The sequence below is a fragment of the Lotus japonicus genome, chromosome 2, assembly GCF_012489685.1.
Source record: "Lotus japonicus ecotype B-129 chromosome 2, LjGifu_v1.2".
In the NCBI taxonomy this organism is placed as follows: domain Eukaryota; kingdom Viridiplantae; phylum Streptophyta; class Magnoliopsida; order Fabales; family Fabaceae; genus Lotus; species Lotus japonicus.
Genome location: NC_080042.1, coordinates 87,681,037 through 87,701,035, shown reverse-complemented (window position 1 = coordinate 87,701,035; position 19,999 = coordinate 87,681,037). Strand labels below are relative to the sequence as shown.

Here is a 19,999-nt window from a genome sequence, read left to right as displayed (position 1 = left end):
AAACTATACTTATTTACAGGAAATGTGGAACACGTTCTCAATTTTATTCTCAGTGTCTATTTTTAGTACATACATTAAACTCGATGTAAAAACTATTCAATAGATATAAATAAAAACCATAAATCGAGTATCCAGGAAAGCAACGAAATTAAAAACAACACCTCAAAAAACAAAAAAAAAACATCCAACACAAAAAAAATTACAAATTTATGATTTCTTATATCTAAACTAAATGTTGTTCTTTTAGTCCTTAAACAATTTTTAAAAAATAATAGATTTTTAAAAATCACACAAAAAATAAAAATGAATACCCCGTGCATCGCACGGGTAAAAAATACTAGTGTATAATATAAACTAATCATCCATTGTTCCAAATTCCAATCACTCCAATTTTGATTTATAGACATGATAAAGAGGCTTTAATTATGATTTCCACTAACTATTTGTCACAATTTGTAAATAAAGATAAGACTAAAATAGAGAAGAAAAAAAAAGCAAGTCAAGCTACATGCACTATAAATATAAAATTACTTTATTTGTTATAACATAAAAAAAATGTTTATTCACACCCTTAAAATTTTACACCATCTTCATATTCCCTTTCGTGTAAAAAGGGAAGAGAGAAACTCAAATTTTGATGAAAAGATATTAACAATCATTCTCTAACAAGAAAATGTTGAAAACCGTAACCCTACCAAAAAAATTGCCTGCCTGTCTACGTGGATGTTTGAAATCTCAGTTGAAGATTGCGGAGAAATCAAAATCATGACGGGCACAAGCAAAATCTGAAGAAATTTGTTTCTGTCTATCATGATTTTGATTTCATAATGATTTTCAACATTGAACTTAGGAATTGACTTGACTTCTCTCTAGATGAATCTTGGAATAAACCTTCTTTGTTCTAGCTGCTAGCAGCAAGTCCAATCCACATCCAAGGACACAAGCAAAAGCCATAATCACATACACAAGCATGAAACAATGTGCTCCAATGCAAGTGTTTCCCCCTTCAGGAACACTAGTTGCTTCCATATCATAAAGATAACCAGCGATGAGACCAGAAAAGAGGAAGGAACCAATAGGAAGGTTGAGAATTAGGATATTGTACAATAAACCATAGTATTTGAGACCAAATAGTTCTGAAGCTGCTGCTGGTGTTATAGTTAGACGAACTCCATAGCATATTCCCACTAACATTGATCCAATGTAAAGTGATCCTGGTAAGGCCAAGGCCAATGTAATGTAACCCCCAGCCATCAGAATTTGTGAAGCAGCATTCCAAACTAGCCTTGGCGTGCCTGATTTTCTGCAACAAAACAACATTCAAGGTCCATCAATATCCCCTCTGCAGCTATAACAAACGAGTCAAGTATCTGGGAATTAAGTGTGTTTGGTTCTTTTTCTCAGAATCAATTCTCATTTTGTAAAATAACTTTTGATGACCATACAGATGTTGAGAGTTATTTTTTAGAATTGATTCAATGTGTGTTTGGTTTCGCTTCTAGAAACCATGTATATAGCTAGAAAATCAAATTAAATCATAAGCTGCAATGTACTATTGAAATAATGTGCTTTGGAGTGTGTGATGCACATTCAAACATGTTGCCACTCCAGAAATCAATTTTGCGTATAAACTTAAGTGAGTAGCTTATATGTTGAACATAATCAGTTATATGATTTTATAGCTCGATTTTACAAAAGTCACTATTTTCATAAATGTATTCAAACATAAATCAGTTTACTCTCAACTCATTTTAACCGTAATGAATTTTATCCTAACAAAGTTGATCACTGAAATTTAGGAAATGAACAAACCTGATGTAGTATTCTGAGAGGGATCCAGAAATGATGCGTCCAAAGAAACCCCAAATGCTGATGAATGAAATGAATATAGAAACATCAGAGTAACCAAGTGCTAGTCCCATCTGCCCCATGTTATTCATCACACATAGTCCTGTTCCCACTCCACAGAGAAACGACACAAACAGAACCCAGAAATCAACCGTTTTCACCATTTCAACGATAGTGTGCTCCTCCCCTATCACCGGTTTCCGCTTTATCTCAACCTCCTCCACCTTGGTTGCAATTGCATCACTCACTTCATGGTTCTCCTCCTTCTCTTCAACGCTTTTGGTTTCTTCGCCGAGCAACGGTTCGTGAACACTCTGTTTTTCTCTGTCAAGACCATGGCTTGATTTGAAGAAGACAAAGTAGAAAGGTACAAGAAGTGGCATGGCTAACAGGATGAGTAACCCTGCTGTGAAAACCAGAGAAAGAACATGGGTGTGTGGTCCTGAGATGTCAAAGACTAAGAGGTAGACAGCTACTGTGACTGCAATTATATTGAATGCATTGAAGAATTGGGTTTCTCTGTTTTCCTCTGCTGAGGTTGAAGCTGGTGGGGATTCATGGAGGAAGATTGCAGCAATGAGGCAAATAACAGCAGGAACAATGGTGAGCATTAGGAGAAACTTTGAAGGGTCTGAGTAAAACAAAGCTGTGCATATGTCTGTGAAGATTGCTGTGCTGAGTCCAACATATCCCTTGAGAATTCCAGAAATTGGGCCACGGTTTTGTGGGAAATTTCTCATGCATGTGACAAGCACTGCTGTGTTCATCCATGTTGAGCTGTTTCCTCCCATACACAAGAATATACACATCTGCAACACATTTCAAAAATCATTCTCTAAGATTCCGAAACAACAATAAAAGTCTTATCTCACTAACTAATGTCAGCTACATGAATCACTAGAATAATGCTTAAGATATGACTAGTTTTATGTTAGTTGCCGCGAGTCTAACCGAACATTCCTCCTTCACTTAGGCTTAGGAGTGACCATGACTCAACATAGGTCGATTTATCTAAGAATGTGAAGCAATCAAACAAATTGAATTTTGTCTTTAAATTGTTTTATTCATTTCTATACTTACCTAACCTCTTTCAAATACTCACATAGAGTTTATGTTTTTATAAAATATGCTATTATAAAATAAGCTCAAATAAACTCTTTCAAACCAAACAGCTAAAAATAGAATATATTGTTGCCTTTTGGGTTAAAATTAGATTGGAATACCAATGTATGTAATATTCTATTATTGAAAGAAAACTATATTTACCAGCCAATAAGGGAGTGGAGTGATTGTGTGGCTGACAACAAGCCATTGAACTCCATAGCCAATGAATCCCATGGTGGCTCCAATCATGAGAATAACTGAAGTTGGCCAACGATCAGAAGCAAGACCAGATAACACACCAAAAGCCTTGCCAACATCTTTAGCAACAGAGAGATTGTTCAGCTGCATTTGGGTCAGAGCCATTAGGCTTTTCAACACATCAGAATAGTTTGCAAATGTGTAATTGTTTCCACATATTGCTTGAACCCATATGGCTGTAACAAATCCTAGCCATTTTCCACCTTCAAACCTTGGAAATAACAACATAATGATCACAATGAGAAATGAACAACAACTTGAGGAATTATGATCTAGAGAACTTGGATACTATTTTGCTTTTGAGTCTGTCTTTTCAATGGTTTTGGTCATTTTTTATTTATAGGTTCACGATCATGAACTTATTTGATGAAAGATGAAATTAATAGATAATCATTAAGTGGCAGCCTGGCAGGATTGATTCATGAGTCAATTACATTTTTTTAGGATTGAGTTGATGGTGATTGGCGACTCTATTATTTCTTAAATTGCACACATGTTGCAAATTAGATTGTGAAGAACATGGTTTTTCTATTCTGGGTGATGCAAAACAAAAGCAATTGCAATTGGCCCTTTTCTTTTTGGCGAAATCCCAACTAAATTACTAAATAAATAGCTCCAATATATATCAGGTGACAAAACCAAAAGTAGGGACCTCCAAACGCGTTTGGATGAGGCTCATAAGCAAATTAAATCTTCTTTGGGAGTTTGAATCAGAGTTTGCAAACTAAATTTTATTCAAAAGTAATAAATAGATTTATCAGCAATGATAAGTGGAATACTGGAATTTCAAACACTCAATTCATAAAAATTTAATAAGTATTTATTTGATAATATATGAAGAGAGAAATACATACAAAATTTTAAGATGAAAAAAAATATAAGAATTTTCACATGCATGAAAGGATCATAATTCGATAACTATAACAATACATGAAAGACTTAAAAAAAAATACATGAATGAACTGTTTTTTAATACATGTCATAATAATTTTATTAGTGAAACAATAAAGATAACACCCCAGAAGATTTTGATACAAAATTATTGTGTAGCGCTAAGGGTAACATGGATTAGTTTAAGAAAAAAAGTGTAACATGGATCAGCAACCAAAATCCAAAGAGACTGGGTCCTCAAACAACTGCTGCAGCGGTATGCCATATAATAATAGTAGTAATACCATTAGCGGTCTGGTTACATAGCCATAGTATTTTTCTCATACCTTCCATTCCAAACCAGACAACAAAGCCCATAGGTATCCAGACTTGCCAGTCAAACCAAATCCATATGTTGCATACATACAAATAGCGTGCTTGTGTTTGTGTTGTTCATAATTCATTGCTACAATTGCACTTCAAGTGTTTGACGAAAGTCCTATATTTTTTTTTGGCACATTTGCAATTAGCCTTGGCTTGCTTGCTATCCCATATGGCTGTTTCAAGGACCCTCTTACCTCGTTGGTCACCACTTGTTCTTCTTCCTTTTGTCTTCTGTATCTCCGCCGCAAAGGTTGTCACGGTTGATGTACATGCAGCAAAGCGTCTCATCCAGAATGGCCACACTTACCTGGATGTTAGGTAACTCATTTTTTTCAAAAATGGATTATTTAGTTTTCTTTTTACCAATGTTTGATGAACAATCTTTTGTTTCTGCTGAAATGAATGTAAATTTAATAGGACGGTGAACGAGTTCGTCGAAGGGCATGTAGATGCAGCTAAGATCATTAACATTCCATACATGATAGATACACCCAAAGGTAATTAACTAACTCTTAGATCATAATAACTCAAACCTACACCTGTTATTGTTTATGGTACAAGAATTGTAAAATGTTGTGATTATGGAGATCAGGTAGGGTGAAGAACCAAGATTTTCTGAAGGAGGTTTCATCTGTTTTTAGCAACAAAGAAGATCATCTCATTGTGGTAACTGTCTTCTTCCTTGCTCATTTTAAACTACGATTTCTACCTGTCCTTGGTTAGTGCTAGTTAGTTAAAGCCAAAATTTCTTATCCCTTAAATCTTTATCTGTATTTCAGGGTTGCAAAAGTGGGGTGAGATCACTGTCTGCAACTGCTGATCTTCTGGCTAATGTAAGTTAATTCATTTCAACTTCAGTTTATTCTTCAAGATATATTGAAACAAATTTCATCCCTAATTGAATAAAAACCATAGGGCTCGTTTGGTACACCGTATTAGGCATGATAGTATAAGCTTATACTATACATTATGAGCTTATCCATTGTTTGGTGCTCACATTGTATTGTATAAGTTTATACATCAATCTCCTTTTATACATCAAAATGATGGATTATTTAATCTACCCTATAGATGATGGATAAGGCATGATAAGAGTGCAATGTATAAACTACTTTAATATATTTAATAAACCGCCACCACAATCACCCTCAACCACCACTACCACCACCACCACCACCGTCACTGCCGCCACCACCATCGCCGGCACCACCACCACCATCGCCGGCACCACCACAACAACCACCCTCCACCACAACCACCGTCGCTGCCACCACCACCAATCTCACCCTCCACCACTACCACCACCACCACCAATGTCCCTACAACAACAACCACCCTCCACAACCACCGTCGCCGCCACCACTACCACCCTCCACCACCACCGCCTCCACCACTACCACCATTGTCACAACCGCCACCACCATCGTCGGCACCACCACATTATCGCTGCCACCACAACCACCGTCGTCGCCACCACCACCACCCTCCACCACCACCGCCTTCACCACTACCCCATCTTCACAACCGCCACCACCATCGTCGGCACCATCACCATTATTGCTGCCACCACAACCACCGTCGTCGCCACCACCACCACCACAACAACCCTCCACCACCACCACCGCCGCCTCCCCCACCCTCCACCACCACCACCACCGTCACCTTCACCGCCGCCACCAACACCACCATCCACCACCACTGCCACCATCATCACCTTTCAATACCACCACTACCACACAACTAGTGTTGTCACCAAATTATACAGTGTATGATCAAACGCTGTATAGTATTACAATTTTATCAGACCTTATCCTATCAGGCCTAATACAATCAGGCCTTATACTATCAGGTCTTATACTATACAGCGTAATAAACGGGCCCATAGGAATTTCTCATTTGCCCATTTGGGCATGAATTCTTACTCCTCTGCATATTTGTTCATCTGAATTCAGTCTCAAGTTCAAATATATAGCAGCCGCTACAAAATATCTGAACAATCATAATACTCTTCTATGTTCATGATTCAAGTAATGCAACTTACTGAGTTATTGCACATTTTATTTACTTCTTTTGGGTTGCTATGTTCCCGACAATGAATGAGAAGACTAACTTGTATTGATTTATTTTGAAATTATAGGGTTATAAGAACGTGAACGACATGGGAGGAGGTTACATGGATTGGGTTAGAAACAAGTTTCCAGTGAATGCACCAGCAGACAAAGAGGAGCTATAGTCAGTCATTGATAGGATTATTAAATAGTCTGTTCATCATTTTTTTTTATTAAATAAGTTCTTAATGAACAGATTGTCTTAGTTAGTTTATAAACTTATAATGCACATCAAGCATAAGATTTAGGCGGCCAGTACATACATTCTAATTACGGAGTCACTCTAATTAGTCTTTTTTTGTACGCGTAAGATCTTTGAAAATGCCTGATGCATCGAATCTAATATTCATAGTTTATTAGGAACATGTTCTAATTTCATTGTTGGAACTTGGAACTAAAATGGTCAATTTTATTAATCATATATCTTAATTACAAAAGGAACTAATCATCAATGGAAATTACTTATTGTCTTTTGGATGAGATTGTAGTTCATCAACCATGTTAACTGCTCAATCAAAATCCCACGCCTTCAACATGTGTTGTAATGTAAGGACTGTTCCCGTTTCCAATAACAGAAGCATGCCTGCCAATGTTAATAATTCATCTGTCGGATAAGCTTTTTAATGGCACTATGTTGCTCAAACAAAAATGTCATTAAACACAGCCGAGAATTCACAGATCTGCCTATATGCAAAATCATCGTCGTGTCGATGCATACGAAGCACAAACTCTGACACGGACATTAGAAATGACATGACATTGGGTCGAGGTTAACATCCAAAAAGTGAGACACAAGGACACAACTTATTTCTAAATTAAAAAAAAAATGACAAAACTAATTTGACATAGAGCTGAGGATCCTGATTATGTTTGGATACATGCTAACATCAGTGCTAAGTGCTAACGAGCATTAGCACGGCTTTGAGACAAAAAAAAGTGAATGAAACTCTTCTTATTAACTACTAGACCCAAATTTGGAGTGAGATTGTGTAAGCTTAAAAGTTAGATCTATAATATGGCTTGTGGTGAATAAATGACTCTATTGTTGTTCCACCGTGGCCATCATGCGACAGATCCAACATGAAAATGACCACTCAACCAAACATTAGATAGTTAGGAGATCAGTTAATGGGACCATTATAATTCTTCACCTGATTCGTGACAGCACTTGCATGTGCTCATCAATTTTCTAACAACACTGCCAACATTTTGCCACCACCAAATACATCTCCAAATTAAGGGTCAAAACTATGTTCTGCATTGAACAGACCATGCGTACAGTAACATTATTTCTTCTTGTCTCATGAGTTAGAGCCATTATAAGACCCACCAAACTACATAATTTTGAACATAACAGCAGCTTCTGAGGAACATGGAGGAAGAAAATGGCGATGGAAGATCCTTGTCTGAAACCCCCACTTGGGCTGTGGCAACTGTCATCAGTCTCTTGGTTTCTTCTAGTTTCTTGTTCCATGGCACATTGACAAAATTGTTTAAGGTACACACAAGTATATTATATCCTTTGTTTTCTCTTCACTGATTTTCTCACATTCATAGTTTTCTAATTTTCTTATACATTGAATAATCAAATGCCACAGTGGTTGGACAGAACTAAGAGAAAATCTCTTCTTTCCGCTCTAGAAAAGATCAAAGAAGGTAGGGACTTGCAACCCCAAACAGGTTTCCATTAGCATGTTTGGAAATCCTACTATAATTGATTTCAAACCAGAAGCTTCTGTGTGTAGTTTCGGGGTGTCAGAATTTACTCTGATTCAAACATGCTATTTGTTATATGCTTTTGGACGGGTGGAACTTACTGCTTTGAAATTTTGTTATCTGTTTCAAGCAGAACTTATGCTTTTTGGGCTTCTGTCATTGCTGATGGGTCATTGGATCATTTTTGTGGCAAAGATTTGTGTTAAGTCATCAGCTTTGAGCAGCAGATTTTTTCCATGTGCAACGGGAAAGAACTTTGGAACGATGGGACGTTTTTTCTTGTCAAATTCAAATAAAACAGTTCTCAAAGAGCAAGTGAGCAATGGCTTGCATAATTATTGTCCTGAGGTACTTTTTCTATCCCTTCCAGTTCACATTTTATGATGTATCAAGTGTTCATATACCATGCTTTTGGCCTTTGGTTTGTTATACTATTAAAATGTTTTTCTCAGTGATTTGATTTTGACTAGTAGTTTAAATTTGAAGAGTGGATTTCTTAGGTGCTCATTTCACCAGAAACTTGTCACTTGTTTCACAGGGTCACGAATCATTCGCTTCTCAAGAAAGCCTCGAGCAGCTTCATCGCTTTGTGTTTGTTCTTGGGATCACCCATATTTCCTATAGCTTTGTTGCTGTTGCCCTGGCCATGATCAAGGTTAAAATAGTTATGAATCATGATCAAACTTCCTTCCTTTTCTAATTTTGTGGTTAGTACCTAACTAACTTTGTTTATTCAGATATATAGCTGGAGAGAATGGGAAAATGAAGCAAAAACCATTGCCCTACAAAGCTTACTAGGTTTTGAGAATCTGATAATTTCAAAGAGCCAATAAGTAGTTTGTTTTACTATACATTAATCTTGATTAAGTAATAAGTTCTTTTGATCAAATTGTCTTAGTTTAGATACTTCACAAAGTACATCAAACACAAGATTGAGGCGGTTTAACACCTTCATCTTTCACCACGCGTCCCATCCTTGGAGTCATCACACAATTCTTGTCTGGCTGGTACTCTACACAGTATTTTTATTTTTTACTAATTTTCTCTTTATGTGTAAGATCTTTTAAAATGCCTGAAATATTGTACCAATTAATGGTTTATTATTACATGTTCTCATTTCAATGTTGGAACGAAAACCCTTATGGAATGGATCAATTTTATCATCATGGCTTAATTACAAATGGAACAAATCAATGCAAATGCAAATTTATTAAAGAAAAATGGCATGCTTTTTCTTCATTAAAAGTTTCTTGGCTTCTAAGAATACTGATGAACCTATGTTGCAGCTATGTTTCACCCGCCAATTCTGGAGTTCTATTAGTCGAGCTGATTACATGGCATTGCGTTTAGGCTTCATTACTGTGAGTAACTTCTATCATAATAAAACTGTAACTTTATCAGAAGAAAGGGTGTATTTTACATGTATAGTTTTCAACTGAATGAGCTTTTATTAGTTTATCTCAATAACCTAATATTTCTGCATTTTTTTTCTGGTGTTCTACAGAATCATGAGCTTCCCCTAACATACGATTTCCACAACTATATGCTTCGAAGCATGGATGATGAGTTTCGTGATATAGTTGGTGTTAGGTACTGTTTCTTTATTCAGATGAATTTGGTGGCTTTATTTAATTTAGCATAGTAAATTTGTTAGTGTAATACTAATTAGACTTTCAGAACTGCTAGATTAATTGAATAGAGGAATGGTGAGACCATGCAAGTTATATAAATCAAACAATAGTCTAAAGATTCTCTAGTCCCCTGTTTTAACTCAGATAATATTCTTGTAATGATTGAAGTTCATTAGCACTTAATTTAAAGGCTTAATTTTGCAACTTCTTTTATTATTGCATTACTTTTTGTTCTGGTTCTTGAATTTTTTTTTTATAACTTCATCTGTACTTGTTCTACAGTGTGCCTCTCTGGATATATGCAATATGCTGTATTTTTCTAAATTTCCATGGTAAGTTTCTTTGAGTTTTAATCAAATCTTGAAATCCTGGTTTTCAGGTATGAACTTAAGTAACTTGAGAAAATAATGTGATTTAACTTGATGGATTCGCTGTAAAAAGATTTAAAATGTCTGAAAAGCTGTTTAATTTACATCAATGCCATGTTCTGAAATACACGTGCTAGTTTTATTGGTGAACCTAGTGTGTGATACTAAACTCCATATTTTTTTGTCCAGGAAGCAACATTTACTTTTGGCTTTCCTTTCTTCCAGCAATTGTAAGTCAGATGTTTACTGTGGTTTTATCACTTGCCATCTAATAGTGCTTCTACTTCACTGATGGTTTTTCTTGCATGGACTTGCACCTTAGTTGATTCTCATAATCGGTACTAAATTGCATCGAGTGGTGGTAAAGTTAGCTGTTGAAATAGTAGACTGTTGCCCGCTTATGAAACCTCATCACTTTAACTTAAGAGATAAGCTCTTTTGGTTTGAAAAGCCCAGGCTTCTATTGCGGTTAATACACTTGATATCCTTTTTGGTAAGTAATGTTGAGTTTCCATTTTACTTTTCATTTTAGACAACACACTTCCTTTAATATCTTTATCCCTTATGCTATCTTGCAGAATGCATTTGAAATGTCAACATTCTTATGGTCCCTGGTAAGAATCTGACACTGCTTTCATATTGCTGCACTGACTCAAGGTACAATGATTGGGTCATAGCATGTTTGGATTAGCTTCTTGTTCTTCAGAATCAATTCTAGAACCAAGAAGCTACTCATTGAAGCTTCTCCCTAGAATTGATTCTGCCATATCTTTGGAGGCTATGGAATGCGAAAAATATATAAAGATCCTTGAATGGACTGTAAATGTTAATATAATTACTTGCTGTTTACTTTCAGTGGGAAATTAAAGATGCTTCTTGCTTCATGCACAACCGAAGGTTCATCGTGATCCGATTGTCATTCGGGTATAGATTAGTTTATGAGCTGTTTGGATACGAACCAAATAGCCCTTGTTGAAACTTATCTACTTAAGAAAGATAGATGAGCTCAAATAAGTGTTCTTTCGTTTGTATCCAAACGAGTTCTAAGTCAATGTTCTTACTCTTTCTGCTGAATGAATTGAATCATATTCCACCAAAATCACATCTTCTACTTTCGCACTTTTGTTGCTGCAGGGTTGTCTCCCAAATCTGGTGCAGCTTTATAACATTTCCTCTATATGTTATCATCACGCAGGTCAAGCTTCTTCTTCTTGTTGTTCTATATTATCATTTACGCGATCACATCATTGATGTCTCTCAATATCTTGGTTATGTAAATGCAGATGGGCTCAAGGTTCAAAAAGTCTGTGATATCTGAAAATGTAAGAAAATCACTTTCTAAATGGCAGAGAAGAGTGAAGGACAAACAATGTTCCTCCTATTCACTTCTCACTGCAACAACATCAACAACATCATTGGAGTCTATGCTGGATGGAGTGGACCAGTCATATTCCAGTGCATTAACAAGTGAGGAAGGGAGTTCCTCAGGAACTAAAACTAGTTGTCTCTCTAATCTTGATGATGTGTCCAACTCAAACACTCAGAGCAATGCTCTATTTCCATGTTATGAAGATCACCATGATCATGACGTACATATATGATTTGTTCCCCCCTCCACTGTCTTGAGACTGCTGTGCTTGTGTTGTGGAAAGTATGATGAATTAAATTTGAATTCTTTTCACAACTTCCTCTCGTATTATTTAGGCTTACTTTGTTTTAAAGTTGAGTAAAATAACTTTTGGTAGGATCAAGTTAGGAAAAAAATTAAGTTTGGAAGAATGTATTTTGTGAGAAAAAAATTATTGGTTCCACAGCTTGAATGACTTTTTCTTAATGAAAAAGTAAGAAATTTTAAATTTAATTTTCCCACGAGACATATTTCTATCACAAACTTGTGTGGAAGAACTTTTGCACAGAAATCACTTATTTTGTCAAAGTTCATTTTAGTGGAATGTGCTTTAGGCAAGAGATTATTTGTTATCATTGGAAAGAGAAAAACCTGACTTTGTTACTTTTGTATCTTCCCTTAATCCTTAATGTTTAGTGGAGTCGGACTTTCTTGAGTTAGTTGCGGCCTGGGAATCCCGTTCTTGTTGCTTGTCGTCCTATCTTGTAGCCATTATCCATGCATAAGCTCTTTTATCACGGGTCTTTGCCCATGTGAATAACTATTTTTTCTCCGAACCAATAAAACAAAATTAACCAATCTAATCATTAGATTTAGGGATGGCAACGGGTAGGATCGGGTACGGGTTTTACAATTACCAAACCCAAACCCAAATCACAGAACCCAAACACAAACACTTATGGGCGATAAAATGAAATCCATGCCCAAATCCATTGGATTTCGGATTTACCCGAAATCCAAACCCAAACCCATTAGTTACGTAAAATAGCAACCCGATCCAGAACCTACTTTTATATAAAAAAAGTGAAATTCATAGAAAGAAAAAAAACCAATACTATTCATCATCCTCATCTATCACCAAAGTGAGACAACAATAGTTTAGAGTTTACTTTCTCAAACATACAAAAGTATAATTAATCATCAAACATTAAGAACAAAATTTATAAATATATATATATATGAGGGGTTTTTTTTGTAATTTTATGTTTCGGGTATCTTTGGGTTCGGGTTTGAGCGGGTATGGGCACGGATTTAACTATTACCAAACCCAAACCCATAAATGGCTACAGTAACGGGCAAAACCCAAACCTAAGCCCAAATCCAGTCAACTCGGATTTTGCCCGTCAAATCGGATCGGGTTCAGGCGGATACCCATGGGTTTGGGCAAAATTGCCATCCCTAATTAGATTGAAGACTCTCATGAAATAGATCTAAGATTAAAATTCTAATTCAATTTAAAAGTTAATTGATACTTTCATAATAAAATAAAATTAAATACATAATATATTTTTAAAATATAACTTAATATGATTTCAAGATTACATACAAATAAATATTTAACTCATATACAATTTTCTGTATACAAATCAATAGGGTGATTATACATAGACGGGCTATTTTCCTCTGTAACAAAAAAAACGTAGACGGGCTTCACCTTGAGAAGAAGAGGCCCACTTATTCAGGCCCAATAAATTATCTTTGTTCTACTACGCAAGCATTAGATTATGAGTTTCAGATAATTAAGCACTCTGTTTCACAAACAGAAGATTAAACCAAGATTATCAACTAATCAAGTTAACCTGAACAAAACAAGGTTACTTCTTCATCTTTCTCATTCATATCATAGACCCTAACAACACTAACAGGAGAAGCTTCTCTCGTTCTCTTCGTTTCGCTTCAACAATGGTGCTCGAGGTAAACCCTGATTTTCCCCACTCCATGATTTCAATTTCCCAATTGTTAGGGTTTTCTTTTCTTCTCAATTTTCACTGAATCGCTTACTTCAACAGGCGACAATGATCTGTATTGACAATTCTGAATGGATGCGTAACGGAGATTACAATCCCTCTCGATTTCAAGCTCAAGCAGACGCTGTCAATCTCATTTGCGGTGCCAAAACACAGGTTATGCTCTAGCTTCAAAATCTGAGCCCTAGATAATTGCATAGATAGGGTTTACTTGTTCTGATGAATGTGTTTTGGTTTGAATTGAATGATACAGTCTAATCCGGAAAATACAGTGGGAGTTCTCACAATGGCAGGGAAAGGTGTTCGTGTTTTGGTCACCCCTACCAGCGATCTGGGCAAGATCTTAGCCTGCATGCATGGTCCGTTTTTATTTTTTTCATTACTGATTTTCTTTTTCAATTTCTTGATGCTGTAAACTTTTGAATGATATCTTTTTTTTTCCACTTTTTATATTCCTAATTTTAGGACTAGAGATTGGTGGTGAGATGAACCTTGCTGCCGGCATTCAAGTTGCGCAGTTGGCTCTTAAGCATCGGCAAAATAAAAAGCAGCAGCAACGGATTGTTGTTTTTGCTGGAAGGTATGCTTAACTATATTCTGTGCTTCGTTGGAAATGTCTTGTTTGTGGTTGTTCTGTGTTAACTGTCTCGATCGTCGTTTTATAGTCCTGTTAAGCATGAAAAGAAAATGCTGGAGATGATAGGGAGGAAGCTGAAAAAGAATAGTGTAGCACTTGATATTATTAATTTTGGTGAAGAAGATGAGGGGAAGACGGAGAAGCTGGAAGCTCTTCTTGCGGCTGTTAACAATAATGATAGCAGCCACATTGTTTCTGTTCCACCTGGTCCAAATGCTCTTTCTGATGTACTGATAAGGTATGTGGGTTCAATTTCATCTTGTACTTTTTCTGTCTAATCTCTTGTTTGTGATCTAGCTTTTGGATATTTATTTGATAATGTGCTGTGACAGTACACCTATATTTACTGGTGATGGGGAAGGTGGAAGTGGTTTTGCCGCTGCTGCTGCCGCAGCTGCAGCTGGTGGTGTATCTGGATATGAGTTTGGTGTTGATCCAAACTTGGATCCTGAATTGGCTCTTGCTCTAAGAGTTTCAATGGAAGAGGAGAGGGCCAGGCAGGAAGCAGCAGCCAAGAAGGCTGCAGAGGAGGCGGCCAACCAAGAGAAAGGAGGTGAAACCAGCTCCCAAGATGCAACAATGACTGAACGTGCCAGTGCAGCCACTTCTGAAGCTGAGAATAAAACAATTGATTTAATGGTTGGTGCTTTTGTTGCATTTATGATCTGTCTCTGTGTTGCATGTTTTTGTCCGTGCTTTACTGAGAATATAATCACTAAATGCGTATAATAGCTTATAAGACTAGTTTCAGAATTTATATTAATTTTTTAGTAGTTAAATTACAAAGGCGTATGAACTTGAAACTTCTCAAGGAAGACAGTGGGTCCTTAATTTTCTCGGAAGGTTACTCATTTTAATGGAGGTAGAATTGAAATGTTAGAAACTTACAAAAATAGGTGAGGACTGCCGTTCGGTACAATCTGGACAGAACTCTTACCATTATTTATTATCTTTCTGTACTGTAGTGCTAGAACTGAATTGATCGTAACCTATCCATACAATGATGTTAGTATCTGAAATGGAATAATCTCTATCTTCTGTATAGCTTCATCAATTTGACATTTTATTTTCATTTTTTTGCTTTATATCTCAATATCTCAATGATCAGTTTATCCCTACTTTTACTCTCATCAGCACTAATGGATCACCATGCTAATTATTTCCAGTTTACCATTCCTGGAGCTAAAACATGTTTACCCAAATTTTCACACTAAACACCATCATAATGGCATTGTGCGCTAGTTACTTTGATCCCTGTTGTCACCGCATAATATATCTGTGCTGTTATACTCATTACTAACTTTGAACCATATACTCTTATCTTCCAGCCAAATCAAAATAATATATAAAGCTATATTTTTCCATTTACTATAACTAAGGTCTGCATTTGAGCCCTTGTGTGTTCTAAGAGTCAGTGTTTGTGATGCATGCTTTTTGTAGATTATGTAATCTTGGTTGCAGAGTAGAAAGAAGAAATTAAATGAAGTTAGAGCTATGGAGACAATCTTTTGAAAGCACATCAGTTTTAGTGAAGTAGAGGAAAACTATGTGGAATGACACTTTTGCCAGAGAGATATTAATTCTAGATTAGATGTGAGAATCGGAGCACATTCCATATCACAAGTCCTACAATTTCAGTATCTTTGGTCGGTTATAGAAAATGATAGGGAATAATAGGCAATGAATAGAGATAGGGAATGCTTTGGTGTAGTTTATGATAGACAATCACGTAGAAGCTTAGGGGAAATTATACCGCACAAGTATATGATGTGTGATTTTGTAATATTAGGTGGTAAATAGCCAAAACATACAGTAAGATTAATACCTACATAAAAGAGAATGTTACTAGGATGCGTCATGCGTGTCACACAAGACGAGATAGAATGATAAATGAAAGCATTGGAGGGAATGTTAAGATAGCAGCTACGGTAAAATAGATTGTAGATCTCATCTCACTTTAGGTTGGTTTGGACATGTGCTAAGAAGAATTGTAGTGCCAATTCTGAGGGCAGATCAGATAGAGGATAGTCCAATAGTTAGAATAAAAGCATAAGGAGACCAAAGAAAATTATTAATTGAACTATTAAAAAAGAGTTGGGGTTAAATTATCTATCAATGGACATGATTCATTATAGGACATTACGGTGTATTTGATCCATGTATCTGAACCCAACTAGTGAGAAAAAGGCTTTGACTATTGTTGTTGTTTTTCTATGAGAGGCATCTATAGTTATGTGTATCCAGGATGTTTGGAAATTGTTACTTCAACAACATTTTACTGTTGTAAGTTCAATGCAACATCAATATCTCTTTGCTTACCAGAAGTGGTATGCATTGCATTATTTCATTATATTTATGACCAAAAACTTTTGCTTCTTTGTGCATTGCTTTTGAATTAGTTCTCATGTTTTATTTTATGCTTTCTATAAATTGACTTCAACCGTAATAGTTCTGCTGTTTGTACTAACCTTCAAATGGAACAGGATGATGAGAATGCCCTACTCCAGCAGGCACTTGCAATGTCAATGGATGACCCTGTGAGTAGCCATGATGTAAAAGATACGGATATGTCAGAAGCACCTGCAGATGACCCTGATTTGGCACTAGGTGAACTTTTGTTGTTTATGCATTCTGGCATGGACTTGGGACACGACATAGTCATAGAGACGGCAATATGGAACAATTTAGATAGGTGCTCCATTAGGCACTTAAGTGTCACATGGTGTCTGATATGTCTCCAACGTGAAAACATGGATGCAACTCCTTTTCTATGTGTCTAATTATGCTTCACAGTTCCTCCATCAAACATGGTTGAGTTTTTGCAAGTGTTTCTACATCTAGTATCAATGGGAAGTGCTTTGTTTATAGTCATATTTTTTTAATGTTTGAACTGAGTTATGGAGTTGAAGAGACTTAATAAACTTTTTAAAATTCAGTATGGTGCAGGGGATTTCTTCATCTGTTTGCATTTAATAAACTAGAGTGTTCTTATTTCTTTTGTTTTGAAGGAATGATTTCAATGGGTAGGTATTTGCTAGTATACATTCACATATTTTTCAGCTAACTCCTTCTTTTGAGGATTTGGTTTAGTAAAAGGGTAGTCTGAATATGGGGTTCTATTAACTTGCATTTTCTTAGAATTTCTAAAACACAGTAAACCCATGGTGCTTGTTATAATGTTTTATTGGTTTCTGGTCATATTGCTTGCAGCTCTCCAATTGTCAGTAGCAGATGGCACAAAGGATTCAGGAAGCCAGTCGTCAGACATGAGTAAATTGTTGGCAGATCAATCTTTTGTATCTTCTATCCTTGCATCGGTATGTCTGAAAAGTCCTGTAATTATCTGTGTTGTTTGTTTAACATAATAGCTTGATGTGCTATATTGCTTCTGCAGCTTCCAGGGGTTGACCCAAATGACCCTTCTGTCAAAGATTTACTGGCCTCCATGCAAAATCAATCTGAGGTGAGTCTTTCTAAGGAAAAGTGTACATTGGATTTGAAATGAATTTTGTAGAAAATTTGAGCACAGACATAATTAGATTACTTGGCCTATTTTTCCCCTTTCCTTTTTGACTTATTTTGGAGGGTTGATATTGTACTTGAAGGACAAGAACAAGACAGTTCCTGGCTCCTGCTGCTAGCATATTTTAATTTTGGGATAAAGCTCTTTTTAGTGATCTTGTCTGTTAAGCGAGAAAACGAGTGTGTATGCACTTTTTTGGATTTTTTGAGTTAAGATTACAATGCTATTTAATTTAAATTGTTGGGGACTCTCACATCCTCACTTTATAGAGAATTTCATTTTGAAGGAGCTTTTTCTTAAAAGTGCTTATGTAAATTTGGTGTATCATCTTTCATGCATTCATTGCGTTGTGCTTTGTCAAAATTCTAGTTTTCTTTTTCTTTTAAATGGTATTTTTTTTCTTCAATTTCCTGTGCTCTGCTATCTTCAGTTTTCTGATTGCAATGTTGTTTATCCAGCCTGAGAAGAAGAATGACGACAAGCCATCAGATGAGGAGAAGAAATAATCTCTTAGAGCCACTATGCCCTGTCTGGTGTTTATTTTGTTTCTTTTGAGAGACATGCTGGTAGCATTTCAGTTGGCCCTTCTAATCATTGAGTCATATCGTTTATTCAAAGGTGCTCTCGATTGGCATGTCCTTACGGTATTGTAGGTAGGTAATCAAGATGATGCTTGTCATGACGGGGCTTTAAAGGACTTGGATTTATGTTGCAGGAAGATCCAACTATTTAGAGTATTTCAATGTCATCATGATGTGTATGATAATCTGTTTAAAAACAATTTCTCGCCTTGTTTTAATTTTATCTGATAGATAGATGCTTGATTAATTTGATAAATTGTTTTTCAGGTCGTCAATTTTTTATTTATAAAAATGCCACACTAAAAGTCTATAGTAAATAATAGGTCAATATTTTTCTGGTAGTGCAAAACATTTTATTAAATAGGCATGTACATATTAGGCAAAGCCTCGCCTTAGGCCAGGGCATTTTAGAGGTTCAATTGTTTTAAAATTTACAGCTATTATAGGTAAACTATAATTTTGGTGTAATTAGATTTGGAATATTTAATTCTTATTTGAGATTGATATCGGAACTGTAAGTTGAGAAATGAGCGTAATAATTTCAATAAATTTTCTTATAGTCAAGTGATGAATTAAGAATGAGAAATGATTCATCTTGTAATTTAAAATAGTACATCTAATTGAATCTATTGAGTAGTTGGTACTTGAAACAATAATTTTTTTGTCACAGTCAATTCAACGTAGGCACTCATAGCAAAAATGAATTATAGTCTCGAATAAATTTTACTCGTAATAACAAAAAATGGAATGATTTTTTTTGAAATTAAAATGGAATGATTAAAGTTATAGTACATGTTGATGTTGTAACCAAAAACAAAGTTATAGTACATGTTTTCAAATTTCAAACAAAAGTGTCGACTGTCGACAAAAGCGTTAATATTCATACACTTCTATCTTATATTTGAACAAGCACCACTTAAATTTTAGTTAACTGTCAAAAATCAATAAATCAAACACAAACCATTAATTAAAAATGTAATTGTAACTCTAATCATAAAATATTACCAGGAGTATCAGTTAACTTAATAAAAATACCGCAGAACAATAAAATAGGCGCTTTCTTATAGATAAATGAGGTTAATTAGTTTGTGAGCTCATCAATAAAAGCAAAAAAATAAAGAAAAAGACGTGGAAGGATGAAGTTGAAGTCTGAAGGGAACAAAGGGGAAGAATCTCGAGCAGTTAATGGTGACCCTGTCAACAACATACTTCAATTCCTTGTTGAGCTGGGACCCCTGAAATACGTCCTTTCCTGTTGAAATTATAAAGAATGGATGGACTATTAACTTGTATCAAATGAGTCCCAAGTTAATCTGAAGGATTAAAATAACCAACATGTTTCTCTGTTCTCAGTGTTCTATATCTCATGCTAGTATAATTTTTTTTCATATGCATTGCCCAGAAATCAACTTTAGTTAACGTGGATAGTAACATATAAACATTTTCCAATTAAACCAAGGGCCTGTTTGATTAATTAAATTTGTTCATATTTTATTAATAAAATATCTTTTAATTTTTAATTTTTCTTAAAAAGAGTACCGGTGGCGGTGCATCGGTAGTAGAGTCTCCGGTTACATTTATTTATATTATACGGAA

At 35.6% G+C, this 19,999-nt stretch overlaps 3 protein-coding genes and 1 pseudogene across 3 annotated transcripts; 3 read left to right on the top strand and 1 right to left on the bottom strand.

The window, feature by feature from the left end:
• Positions 1-520: 520 nt before the first annotated feature.
• Positions 521-3,625, bottom strand: LOC130740618 (protein NUCLEAR FUSION DEFECTIVE 4-like). Its single transcript, XM_057593282.1, has 3 exons — positions 3,115-3,625; positions 1,813-2,657; positions 521-1,303 (listed from the first exon to the last, which is right to left on the bottom strand). Exons 1-3 carry the CDS (start codon positions 3,436-3,438, stop codon positions 847-849), a joined length of 1,626 nt encoding a protein of 541 aa, XP_057449265.1. The 5' UTR covers positions 3,439-3,625; the 3' UTR covers positions 521-846.
• An 817-nt stretch (positions 3,626-4,442) lies between these two features.
• On the top strand, positions 4,443-6,875 carry LOC130740620 (thiosulfate sulfurtransferase 18-like). Its single transcript, XM_057593283.1, has 5 exons — positions 4,443-4,782; positions 4,882-4,961; positions 5,057-5,130; positions 5,244-5,297; positions 6,602-6,875. The coding sequence occupies exons 1-5, from the start codon at positions 4,634-4,636 to the stop codon at positions 6,695-6,697; spliced, it is 453 nt and encodes a 150-aa protein (XP_057449266.1). The 5' UTR covers positions 4,443-4,633; the 3' UTR covers positions 6,698-6,875.
• Positions 6,876-7,007: 132 nt separating this feature from the next.
• On the top strand, positions 7,008-11,965 carry LOC130740619 (MLO-like protein 4; annotated as a pseudogene).
• A 1,483-nt stretch (positions 11,966-13,448) lies between these two features.
• On the top strand, positions 13,449-18,678 carry LOC130740617 (26S proteasome non-ATPase regulatory subunit 4 homolog). Its single transcript, XM_057593280.1, has 10 exons — positions 13,449-13,609; positions 13,705-13,818; positions 13,916-14,021; positions 14,128-14,242; positions 14,328-14,537; positions 14,632-14,938; positions 16,783-16,906; positions 17,510-17,616; positions 17,694-17,762; positions 18,281-18,678. The coding sequence occupies exons 1-10, from the start codon at positions 13,598-13,600 to the stop codon at positions 18,326-18,328; spliced, it is 1,212 nt and encodes a 403-aa protein (XP_057449263.1). The 5' UTR covers positions 13,449-13,597; the 3' UTR covers positions 18,329-18,678.
• The last annotated feature ends 1,321 nt before the right edge of the window (positions 18,679-19,999 follow it).